The sequence below is a fragment of the Oncorhynchus tshawytscha genome, linkage group LG31, assembly GCF_018296145.1.
Source record: "Oncorhynchus tshawytscha isolate Ot180627B linkage group LG31, Otsh_v2.0, whole genome shotgun sequence".
NCBI classification, from domain to species: domain Eukaryota; kingdom Metazoa; phylum Chordata; class Actinopteri; order Salmoniformes; family Salmonidae; genus Oncorhynchus; species Oncorhynchus tshawytscha.
Genome location: NC_056459.1, coordinates 4,211,629 through 4,223,953, shown reverse-complemented (window position 1 = coordinate 4,223,953; position 12,325 = coordinate 4,211,629). Strand labels below are relative to the sequence as shown.

Genomic DNA, 12,325 nt, shown 5'->3' with positions numbered 1-12,325 from the left:
TTTCGCAAATGAGATTTTGTTAAATCATCCCCCGTTTGGCGAAGTTGGCTGTCTTTGTTAGGAAGAAATAGTCTTCACACAGTTTGCAATGAGCAGCAGTTTGGGCTGCCTAGCATTTACCCTGACTCTGTTGCAAGAGAAGTGACACCATTTTTCCTAGTTAGAAGAAAAACATGTTAGCAGGCAATATTAACTAAATATGCAGGTTTAAAAAATATTTACTTGTGTATTGATTTTAAGAAAGGCATTGATGTTTATGGTTTGGTACACGTTGGAGCAACGACAGTCCTTTTTTACGAATGCCACCGCATCGATTATATGCAACGCAGGACATGCTAGATAAACTAGTATTATCATCAACCATGTGTAGTTAACTAGTGATTATGATTGATTGATTGTTTTTTATAAGAAGTTTAATACTAGCTAGCAACTTACCTTGGCTTCTTACTGCATTCGTGTAACAGGCAGGCTCCTCGTGGAGTGCAATGTAATCAGGTGGTTAGAGCGTTGGACTAGTTAACTGTAAGGTTGCAAGATTGAATCCCCGAGCTGACAAGGTAAAAATCTGTCGTTCTGCCCCACCGTTCCTAGGCCGTCATTGAAAATAAGATTGTGTTCTTAACTAACTTGCCTAGTTAAATAAAGGTGTAAAAAATATATTTTTTAATAAATAAAATAAAATTCAGCAAATTTGGTGTCCAAAAATACAGATTTCCGATTGTTATGAAAACTTGAAATCGGCCCGAATTAATCGGCTGACCTCTACTTGAGACATCAAATCATATTTTATTGGTCAATTACACTTGTTTAGCAGATGTTATTGCGGGTGTAACAAAATGCTTATGTTTCTAGCTCCGACAGTGCAGTAATATCAAACAAGTAATATCTAACAATTTCACAACATATGCCCAATACACACAAATCTAAGTAAAGGAATGATGAATTATAAATATATGGATGAGCAATGTCAGAGCGGCATAGACAGTAAATACAGTAAAATAGAATAGAGTATATACATATGAGATGAGTAATGCAAGATAGGTAAACATTAAAGTGGCTAGTGATTTCAAGTCTATGTATATAGGCAGCAGCCTCTAATGTGCTCGTGATGGCTATTTAACAGTCTGATGGTCTTGAACTATAATCTGTTTTTCAGTCTCTCAGTCCCAGCTTTGATGCACCTGTGCTGACCTCACCTTCTGGATGATAGTGGGGTGAACAGGCAGTGACTCGGGTGTTGTCCTTGATTTATCTTTTTGGCCTTCCTGTGACATTGAGTGCTGTAGGTGTCCTGGAGGGCAGGTAGTTTGCCCCGATGATGCGTTGGGCAGACCACACCACCCTCTGGTGGACCGTACCAGGCGGTGATACAGCCCGACAGGATGCTCGCAACGACTTGAGTTCCTGTATGTTATCACAATTGCACCATGAGTTGTTAATCATGAAACATACACCCCCGCCCTTCTTCCCGGCGTTGTTTTGGGTCGGCCTCTGGAATCAGTTCAATTGCCCTGGTGGGTGCGAACAAAGGATTCACTTCGGGAAAATTGTATTCCTGGTTGTACCTGCAAGCCTGCAGGCGCGACACAAAACGCAGAAATAAAAATATAAATCATGCCTTACCTTTGACGAGCTTCTCTTGTTGGCACTCCAATATGTCCCATAAATATCACAAATGGTCCTTTTGTTTGATTAATTCCGTCGATATATATCCAAAATGTCAATTTATTTGGCTTGTTTGATCCAGAAAAACACTGGTTCCAACTTGCGCAACGTGGCTACAAAATATCTCAAAAGTTAACTGTAAACTTTGCCAAAACATTTCAAACTACTTTTGCAATACAACTTTAGGTATTTTTTAAAGTAAATAATTGATAAAATTGAAGACGGGATGATCTGTGTTCAATACAGGAAGAAAACAAACTGACACTACCTTTCTGGTCATGCGCCTCTATCTAACAGTACACTTGAAGTGACCCTCGTTTTGAACAGGGCTACTTCTTCATTTACGCAAAGAAAAAACCTCAACCAATTTCTAAAGACTGGTGACATCCAGTGGAAACGGTAGGAACTGCAAGAAGGTCCCTTAGAAATCAGGATTCCCAATGAAAACTCAATGAAAAGAGTGACCTCAAAAACAAAAAAATCTGAATGGTTTTTCCTCAAGGTTTCGCCTGCTACATAAGTTCTGTTATACTCGCAGACATGATTCAAACAGTTTTAGAAACTTCAGTGTTTTCTATCCAAATCAACCAATAATATGCATATCTAATCTTATGGGGATGAGTAGCAGGCAGTTAAATTTGGGCATGCATTTCATCCGGCCGTGAAAATACTGCCCCGTGTCACCAAGAAGTTAACGCTCAACAATTTTCTGTGTGTATCAAGAATGGGCCACCACCCAAAGGACATCCAGCCAACTTGACTCAACTGTGCCAAGCATTGGAGTCAACATGGGCCAGCATCCCAGTGGAACGCCTTTGACACCTTGTAGAGTCCATTCCCCAACAAATTGAGGCTGTTCTGAGGGGAAAATGGGGTGCAACTCAATACTAGGAAGGTGTTTGAGAGATGGATGGATGGATATTCATTCCCTAAATAAGCTTTGTTGCACAATTAAGTCAATACACTACATTTCAAACGGTCAGCATTCTCATTCAGGGATTGTCAAATTATACCTAGGCTAAATTATAAGCCTTTCACAACCATAAGACCAACTAATAATGCAAATATTTTATAAAAATAGTTCAACCTTCTTCTTTTTTTCTCTCAATCACTCATCTGGCGTCCATGTCTTATCTATGAAAATCCCCTTTTTGTGACAAATTCAACCAAAACCATGCATATCTAATAATGACAAACAAGGTATTACAGAAAATGAACACATAATTCCAAAACAATCTCTCAAGCACCAGCCCATGTGCTAGTGAGTAGCCTGCTAATCTTTTGTATTTCAAGTCTAGATGATGATGTCCTTATCTCAGCTCGCTGGTCACCATAGCATCTCCCACCTGTAGCACACGCTCCAGCAGGTATATCTCTCTAGTCACCCCCAAAACCAATTATTTCTTTGGCCGCCTCTCCTTCCAGTTCTCTGCTGCCAATGACTGGAACGAACTACAAAAATCTCTGAAACTGGAAACACTTATCTCCCTCACTATAGCTTTAAGTACCAACTGTCAGAGCAGCTCACAGATTACTGCACCTGTACATAGCCCACCTATAATTTAGCCCAAACAACTACCTCTTTCCCAACTGTATTTAATTTTAATTTATTTATTTATTTTGCTCCTTTGCACCCCATTATTTTTATTTCTACTTTGCACATTCTTCCATTGCAAAACTACCATTCCAGTGTTTTACTTGCTATATTGTATTTACTTTGCCACCATGGCCTTTTTTGCCTTTACCTCCCTTCTCACCTCATTTGCTCACATTGTATATAGACTTGTTTATACTGTATTATTGACTGTATGTTTGTTTTACTCCATGTGTAACTCTGTGTCGTTGTATCTGTCGAACTGCTTTGCTTTATCTTGGCCAGGTCGCAATTGTAAATGAGAACTTGTTCTCAACTTGCCTACCTGGTTAAATAAAGGTTAAATAAATAAATAAATAAAATAAATAGCCAACTTGGATCTATTTGCTAGCTAACAAGGTAGAACAGTTATGAACCCTCCTGTCCATCTCCAACTGTTTGAACTGTCCACTTTGTTTCGATGTTAATTAAGTGGCCTACCTGGCTATTATTTCTCAGAATGAGAATTTGATGTCAATTCCTGACATAAATCTGTATTTTTATGCTCATTGCACATTTATGACAGACTACACGGCTAGCACGTCTGGCTAAAATGCTGCCAGCTAGCGGTACCGCAAGGCTGCGCGCAACAAACTGAGCATTCATTTTCCAGTATCCTCTGTTACAGTAAAATGTCTTAATGTGTTTCGGTGTACATTTTGACCGATTTCTGTTGGACCAAACCTCAAATAAAAATAGCGAGTTTAAACCGCTTTTCAGATAGGAAGACGTGGTATTTCATCTGTTGCGAGTGGATTGGTTTGTGTGTGTGTGGTTGTGATTTATTTTTATTTTTTTTGTGGGAAGGGAAGGTGCACACAGCACAGAACGAGCCAAGCTACAAGCTTGGTGAACCTGTTATTTGGGGAGTTTCTCCCATTCTTCTCTGTAGATCCTCTCAAGCTCTGTCAGGTTGGGTGGGGAGCGTTGCTGCACAGCTATTGTCAGTTCTCTCCAGAGATGTTAGATCGGGTTCAAATCCGGTCTCTGGCTGGGCCACTCAAGGACATTCAGAGACTTGTCCCGAAGTCACTCCTGCGTAGTCTTGGCTATGTGCTTAGGGTCATTGTCCTGTTGGAAGGTGAACCTTCGCCCCAGTCTGAGCGCACTGGAGCAGGTTTTCATCAAGGATCTCTGTACTTTGCTCCGTTCCTCTTTCCCTCGATCCTGACGAGTCTTCCAGTCCCTGCTGCTGAAAAACATCCCCACAGCATGATGCTGCCACCACCATGCTTCACCGTAGGAATGGTATTGGTCAGATGATAAATGGTGCCTGGTTTCCTCCAGACGTGACGCTTGGCATTCAGGCCAAAGAGTTCAATCTTGGTTTCATCAGACCAGAGAATCTGGTTACTCATGGTCTGAGCCCTTTAGGTGCCTTTTGGCAAACTCCATGCGGGGTGTCATGTGCCTTCTACTGAGGGGCTTCCGTCTGGCCACTACCATAAAGGCCTGATTGGTGGAGTGCTGCAGAGATGACTGTTCTTCTGGAAGGTTCTCCCATTTCCAGAGAGGAACTCTGGAGCTCTGTCAGAGTGACCATTGGGTTCTTGGTCACCTCCCTGACCATGGCCCTCCTTCTCCGATTTCTCAGTTTGGCCGGGCGGCCAGCTCTAGGGAGAGTCTTGGTGGTTCCAAACTTCTTCCATTCATGAGTGATGGATGCCACTGTGTTCTTTGGGAACTTCAATCCCACAGACATTTTTTGGTACCCTTCACTAGATATGTGCCTTGACATAATCCTGTCTCAGATCTACGGACAATTCATTCGGCTTGGTTTTGGCTCTGACATGCACTGTCAACTGTGGGATCTTATATAGACAGGTGTGTGCCTTTCCAAATCATGTCCAACTAATTGAATTTACCACAGGTGGACTCCAATCAAGTTGTAGAGATTTCTCAAGGATAATCAATGGAAACAGGATGCACCAGAGCTCAATTTCGAGTCTCATAGTGAAGGGTCTAAATACATTTATATAAATGTTTTTTTTTTTTTTTTAATAGATTTTTTTTTTTAAACATTTTTTTCCTTTGTCATTATGGTGTATTGTGTGTAGATTGATGAGGGAAAAAATAAATAATTTAAAAACAAATTAGAGTAAAGCTGTAACATAACAAAATGTCAAAAGTGAAGGGGTTTGAACACTTTACGAATGCACTGTATATTATAACATCTCTCCCATTTGGTGTCTTCAGGAGCAGCTGATGAAGCAGCAGCAGCAGTGGCAGCAGCAGCACAGCCAAGCAGCCCAACAGAGCCAGCAGCAGCTCCCACCCCAGCAGCCTCAGCAGGCCCCCCAGCAGCAGGGCCCTTCTCCGGGGGCCACCACTCAGACCCAGGGTCCAAAGCAGCAGCAGTCAGGGTCCCTTCAGTACCCGCCACAGGGCTCCATGGGCCGCGGCCCCCAGCCCCTGCCCATGAACTTTGACCCGCGCTGGATGATGATGCCCTACATGGACCCCCGGATGATGCAAGGGGGCATGCAGGGTAGACCTCCAGGGCCCATGGACTACTACCCGCCCAACATGCAACATGCAGGTGGGTACTCATGGTAGTCTGGTTTGATATATAAAATATTCAGTCAAGGAGTTGGTATTTTGCCATAGGGCAGAATCTGAATTTGCAGGTCAATGGCAGATTTGTGCAAACCAGATTCAAATGTTGAATATTTAGATTATGATAATGCAATAATGTTTATATGTTATAGGAAATGGCACCAGGTTGCCAGCTATAATTTTTATAATTGAGTATGACTTTTTTCCCTAACCATTTCTGTTTCAGGGATGATGGGGCGAGAGCGCTCCGATTCGGGGGGCTCTGGTTCGGACACCTTCGACAGGCAGCAGCACCCGGGACACCCCAATCGTGGGACACCTCCCATGGATCCCAAACTGGCCTGGGGGCCTGAGGTGTTCCCTGGGGGCAGCGAAGGCAGGGGACTGAGCTCCCCTCTGAGACAGAAGCAGGCACTGGAAGAGGATGATGTCAGTGGCAAAGGGCCTAGGTAAGACTGAGGGGGGCGTGTCAGATGTCACTCACAATCATTTAAAGGGATATTTTTGGCAATGAGGCCCTTTATCTCCTTCCCTAGAGTCTGATTAATTAGTGGATACCATTTTTATCTCTGCATGTAGTTCGAAGGAAGTTGCTAGTTAGCTTTGGCTCATGAAACTACCTCTAATTTCCTTAATACTGGACACAGAGACATAAAAGTGGTATCCACAAGTTCATCTGACTCTGTGGAAATAGATAAAGGGCCAATCCTCAAGTATCCGTTTAATGAGCAAATCATACAATACTGTTTGAATAGGAAAATATGTATTAGTTGAAATCAAATGAGATTAATACATGAATCCAGTCAGTTTTATAAGTACAGTATACGGTTTATGGAATAAAGGTTTTTATTAAATCGCTGTTTTTTAATTTAGGAGTGACACCCCTCCAGTCCGTGGTATGCGAGAGGGAGGGCCAGGGCCCATCCAGCAGCCCAACTCTGTTTCGGGCTCCTCCAACCAGACCCCACCCCCTGTGGGCACTCTGGTGGGGGGCCAGGGAGGAGGCAGCCACCACCCCCACCACCACCAGTCCTACATGGGTGGCCGGGGCAACTACAGCAACTTTCCCGACCAGGGCTCCCGCATGGCCCTACACCAGCAGCAACAGAGGGGGAGTGGTGGAGGCTTCAGCCACCAGGATGAGGGCCAGGGCCACAAGGTTGGCCAGCAACAGGGCCAGGTCTGGGGGGCCCCCCACCCCCACTACGACCGCAATGGGCGCACTGACCTCTCCCCCCTGGAGAATAACAACCTCCACCACCCTCAAAACCAACAACACCATGGTCATCAACAACACCAAGGCCCCTCCCACTTTCCCCTCCACCCCCACAAGCCCGAGAATGGCCGCGGTGAGAGAGGAGGCGAAGCTCCCAAGAAGGGTGACCCCTCGCCCCCACTCCAACAGCCGTCCCTCTCCTCCTGCTCATCCTCCTCCTCCTCGTCCTCAGCCAGGGACGACGGCAGCGGCAAAGCGGTCGTGCATCTCCCCCCACCTCAGCGCAAGGCTGACACAGGAACCGGGCAGAGACATGATGCAGGAAGCAGCAGAGAGATGAAGCAGGATAAGATGGGCCACAGCCACTCTCAGTCCTCTGTGACGTCTCAACAGTCCCAGCTGCAGCCGCAGAGGCAGGGCCAGGAGCAGCACCACCGTGATCCCAAGCCCAACCAGCGGGAGCGAGGGGGGAGGGAACACAAGACTGAGACCCAGTGGGGGCCACGGCCCGGCAGCAGCAACGCAGGAGGCCCCTCGAACAACAGGAGAGGAGGGAGCGGAAACAACCGCGGAGGGGAGGATTCATCCAATCACCCAACAGCGTCTGACCACAACAAACCTAGCGGCGGCAGCAACACCAATAAGAGGGCAGGGCCTATCAAGAGGCCTGTGCTGAAGGAGATGAAAAGAGAGGGTGGGGAGGGCGAGGGAGGAGAAAAGACCAGCGGAGGAGGCTCTGGAAAAGACAAAGACGGAGGCAATTCATCAGTCAAGCAGGAAACATCCTCCGGCCCACAGAGCTCCTCTGCAGTGTCTGGTAAAGAAGAACTGGCTCAGACCGTTTCCAAACCCAGAAACGGATGGAAGGACCGAGCGGCGAACGAACGAGGAGGAGTGGGCAAAGGTCCCAAAGACGGTGTCAACCCCACCCCCTCATCAGGGTACTCTGGCCCCTCATCCAATAGGCGGGACAGAGAGCGCTCGTTGGAGAGGGGTGCATCATACCACGGCGGCTCGGCCCGTGGTAGCAGAGCCAGCCGAGGACGAGGTGGCGAGTTCTACGGGCGTGGCCGAGGTTACCGGGGCACTTACACGGGCACGGCCGGGGGTGGCAGTGTTAGCCGTGGCAGGGCAGCAGGCAGCAGGAGCAGCCGGGACTACCGAGCTGGCGGCGGCTACCACCAAGAATTCAATGACGAGACATCGGGGGCAAGGCGCAACCGAGGGGGGTCGCAAGCCAACCCGGGGCGCGCCCGTAACCACAGCGAGACCCGCAGCGAGGGTTCAGAATACGAGGAGGTCCCCAAGAGGAGGAGGCAGAGGGGGTCGGAGACGGGCAGTGAGAGTGCCGCCAGCGACCTGGCCCAGTCAGACAAGGAAGACCGCAAATCCAGCACCAAGAATGGCAGTGGCACAGATAACTTTACCAGTGGCGGCTCCGCCCCATCCAGAGGCTCCCAGGCCCGGGTGTTCACCCCCAGAGGGGTGCCCTCTAGGAGGGGTAGGGGGGGTGGAGGAGGAGGAGGAGGAGGTGGCAGCATCTATAGAAGTGGTGGAGCCGGAGGAGGAATGGCTGGAGGTCACAGGTCAGGATCCAGGGCCGACCCTCAAGGCTGGGCCTCCAAGTCCTCAGCCTCGGTCCGCAAGCAGCAGGGCCCAATGCAGTCGTCTGCACCCAAAGACACGGGTCGTGGAACCAGTGGGGAGGAGAAGTCAGTGGACGGAAGCCAAGCTCAGAATCAGGGAGGAGCAACCCCTCCACAATCTATCCTTGCTGCACCTACTCTAGCCCCACAGGGCTCCATGGAGAATGGAGGAGTTGGGACCCAGCAGTCCACGGCTAATCCCACTTCCAACTCCAGCGGGCCCCTTCCTCTCTCTGGCTCGGACGGGCGTGGCTTTCCTTGCGTCCCTCGGGATGGCTTTGAGCGCCCCCCGAGACGCCGTCGCCACGGACGCTCCCAACACCAACAGGACAAGCCACCGCGGTTCCGCAGGCTGAAGGAGCGAGAGAACGCCGCTCGCATCAACGGAGGAGGACGACCCTCCTCGCCCTGCCAGAATTACATTCAGGATGTCACTGACGGCGCACACAAAGTGGTGCCCTCGACCGGCACTGCCCCCAACGCTAACCACATTGCTACCACAACTACCAACAACAACAGCAGTACCGGCACCCATCTTGGAAGCTCTAACGCAAACAGTCACCACCATCACTACAACCAGGGCAACTCTGGTCCTGCCCACTCTCAGCAGCACCACAACCCAGCAGGAGGCGCCAAATCCCCTGACTTCTCTAACCAGAACTCAGACCAGGCCAATGAGGAGTGGGAGACCGCCTCCGAGAGCAGTGACTTCACCGAGTTCCGGGAGAGGGAGGGAGGAGGAGGGAAGTCCTATTCCTCCCATCACCATCATCACCCACCCGGAAGAGGAGGTGGAGGTGGGGGAGGGGTCGGAGAGCGAGAGATGACTGCGAAGGAGCAGGCGGCAAACAAGAGAAGTTTCTCCAGCCAGCGTCCCGGTATGGAGCGACAGAACAGGAGGGTCAACGCTGGAGGAAGAGAGGGAGGTGGGGGAGGAAGAGGCCCACGGGGCCCGCCCAGTGGGGGAGGAGGCGGAGCTGGAAACGGAGGGGGCCAACGCAGTGAGCGCCGTGGAAACTGGCCCTCCCCCAAAAACAGGAAGTGAAGTAGAAGATCTGAAAACATTTCAAATGCATCCCCCTGCCCCACCCCTCTTCTTTATCCCTTTCTGTATCTATTGTTCCCTCAGCCTCTTATCTGTTCTCATCCCTTAACATATTAGCACATAGTTATGGAGACAGTGTACACACTCATGTTAAACCCCCCCTCGCTTCTTTCTCCATCCAATTGCAATCTACCGTCCGTTATTGTAGTGTCAACTCTGCTCCCTACCCCCACCCTACAGAATTCCACCCAAATGTAGGTTTGATTAGACACCCTTGTTCGTTTCGAACACACACCTCTTTTGACTGAGAACATAACTACAAAAAACATGTTTGCATTTACAAGCACAATATGACATATAACAGACATACACAACCACGCGCAGTAGTGTGTGTACGCAGTGTGACATGTCATGATAAACATGTTGGAGGAATTGGCTAGCCAGGAGAAGGCAGATTTTTATATTGATGTTACCTGTGTATATTTCTACCATGCTTTTGGTTGGGGTGGTATTCGGTAGGGCAGTTAACTTCATTATATTTTCCCACATGGGGTGGGGGGGGTTTCAGGTTCTTCTTTCAACGAGAACAATTGTACCATAGATTATAATAAAAATTCTCTACCTTGTTTTTTTCCCTCCTTGGTCAGTTTTGTTTCACCCACCCACCCCCCCCCCCACCCCACACCCTTTAAAAAGTTAGGTATGTGTATTTTTTTCTTCTACAAAGCAGGTCATTAAAATACCTTTTTATACAACTCCCCCCACCTCTTGAGTTTTTGATCTCCTGATCTGTTTAATTACTGTGACAGCCACAGTAGACCAGTTGAAATACTACTGCTCACCCATCCACACTCTCCTCACATTGATTGTATCTCGAATATCAATGTCTTTGCTGCTTGTTCAGAACTAGGCTGTGTGATTGAGTTTTTGTTGACCTGCTCTTATTACTTTCCAATGCTCTTTTGGTTCTGTTAGATAAAAGGCTCTCTCAACATAGCATTCTCTTCTCTGTTTTGCAGAAGAAAGATTCTCTCCTGTTCATTTTGAAGTTTGTTTACCCTAAGAAGACTGAATTGATAGCTTGAATGCTTTATACACACACACACACACACACTACCGGTCAAAAGTTTTAGAACAACCTACTCATTCAAGGGTTTTTCTTTTTTTTCCTCTTTTCAACATTGAATAATAATAGTGATAACACATGGAATCATGTAGTAACCAAAAGAGTTAGACAAATCAAAATATATTATATTTGAGATTCTTCAAATAGCCACCCTTTGCCTTGATGACAGCTTTGCACGCTCTTGGCATTCTCTCAACCAGCTTCACCTGGAATGATTTTCCAACCGTCTTGGCGTTACCAAATATGCTGAGCACCTGTTGACTGTTTTCCTTCACTTTGCGGTCCTACTCATCCCAAACCATCTCAATTTGTTTGAGGTTGGGGGATTGTGGAGGCCAGGTCATTTGATGCAGCATTCCATCACTCTCCTTCTTGGTAAAATAGCCCTTACACAGCCTGGAGGTGTGTTGGGTCATTGTCCTGTTGGGGGAAAAAATGATAGTCCCACGAAGCCCAAACCAGATGGGATGGCGTATCACTGCAGAATGCTGTGGTAGCCATGCTGGTTAAGTGTGCCTTGAATTCTAAATAAATCACGGACAGTGTCACCAGCAAAGCACCCCCACACCATAACCACATCCTCCATGCTTTAGGGTGGGAAATACACATGCGGAGATCATCTGTTCACCAACACTGCGTCTCAAAGACAGCGGTTGGAACCAAAAATCTCATTTGGACTCCAGACCCAAGGACAGATTTCCACCGGTCTAATGTCTTGCTCGTGTTTTTTGCCCAAAGCAAGTATCTTCTTATTGGTGTCCTTTTAGTAGTGGTTTCTTTGCAGCAATTCGACCATAAAGGCCTAATTCCCTCTGAACAGTTGATGTTGATATATCTGTTGCTTGAAGGATTTATTTGGGCTGCAATTTCTGAGGCTGGTAACTCTAATGAACTTACCCTCTGCAGCAGAGGTAACTCTGGGTCTTCCATTCCTGTGGCGGTCCTCATGAGAGCCAGTTTCATCATAGCGCTTGATGGTTTTTGCGACTGCACTTGAAGAAACTTTAAAAGTTCTTAATGTTCTGTATTTACTGACCTTTATGTCTTAAAGTAATGCTGGACTGTCATTTCTCTTTGTTTATTTGAGCTGTTCTTGCCATAATATGGACTTGGTCTTTAACCGAATAGAGCTATCTTCTGTATACTCCCCCTACCTTGTCACAACACAACTGATTGGTTCAAACTCATTAAGAAGGAAAGAAATTCCACAAGTTAACTTTTAACAAGGCGCACCTGTTGTATTTACATTCCAGATGACTACATCATGAAGCTCGTTGAGAGAATGCCAAGAGTGTGCAAAGCTGTCAAGGCAAAGGGTGGCTATTTGAAGAATCGCATCTAAAATATATTTTGATTTGTTTAGCACTTTTTTAGCACTTTTTTTTGGTTACTACATGATTCCATATGTGACATTTCATAGTGTTGATGTCTTCATTGT

General features: G+C 47.1%; 1 protein-coding gene across 4 annotated transcripts in view; it reads left to right on the top strand.

Moving 5' to 3' along the window:
- Positions 1-10,520, top strand: part of LOC112229948 (protein PRRC2A) — a 38,436-nt gene extending 27,916 nt beyond the window's left edge. For all 4 annotated transcript variants that reach the window (XM_024396113.2, XM_024396112.2, XM_024396114.2 and 1 more), the window contains 3 exons: positions 5,495-5,837; positions 6,081-6,303; positions 6,728-10,520. In XM_024396113.2, the coding sequence (XP_024251881.2) occupies positions 5,495-5,837; positions 6,081-6,303; positions 6,728-9,761 (3,600 nt within the window). In that variant the 3' untranslated portion in view covers positions 9,762-10,520. The remainder of the gene's footprint in view (positions 1-5,494; positions 5,838-6,080; positions 6,304-6,727) is intronic.
- The last annotated feature ends 1,805 nt before the right edge of the window (positions 10,521-12,325 follow it).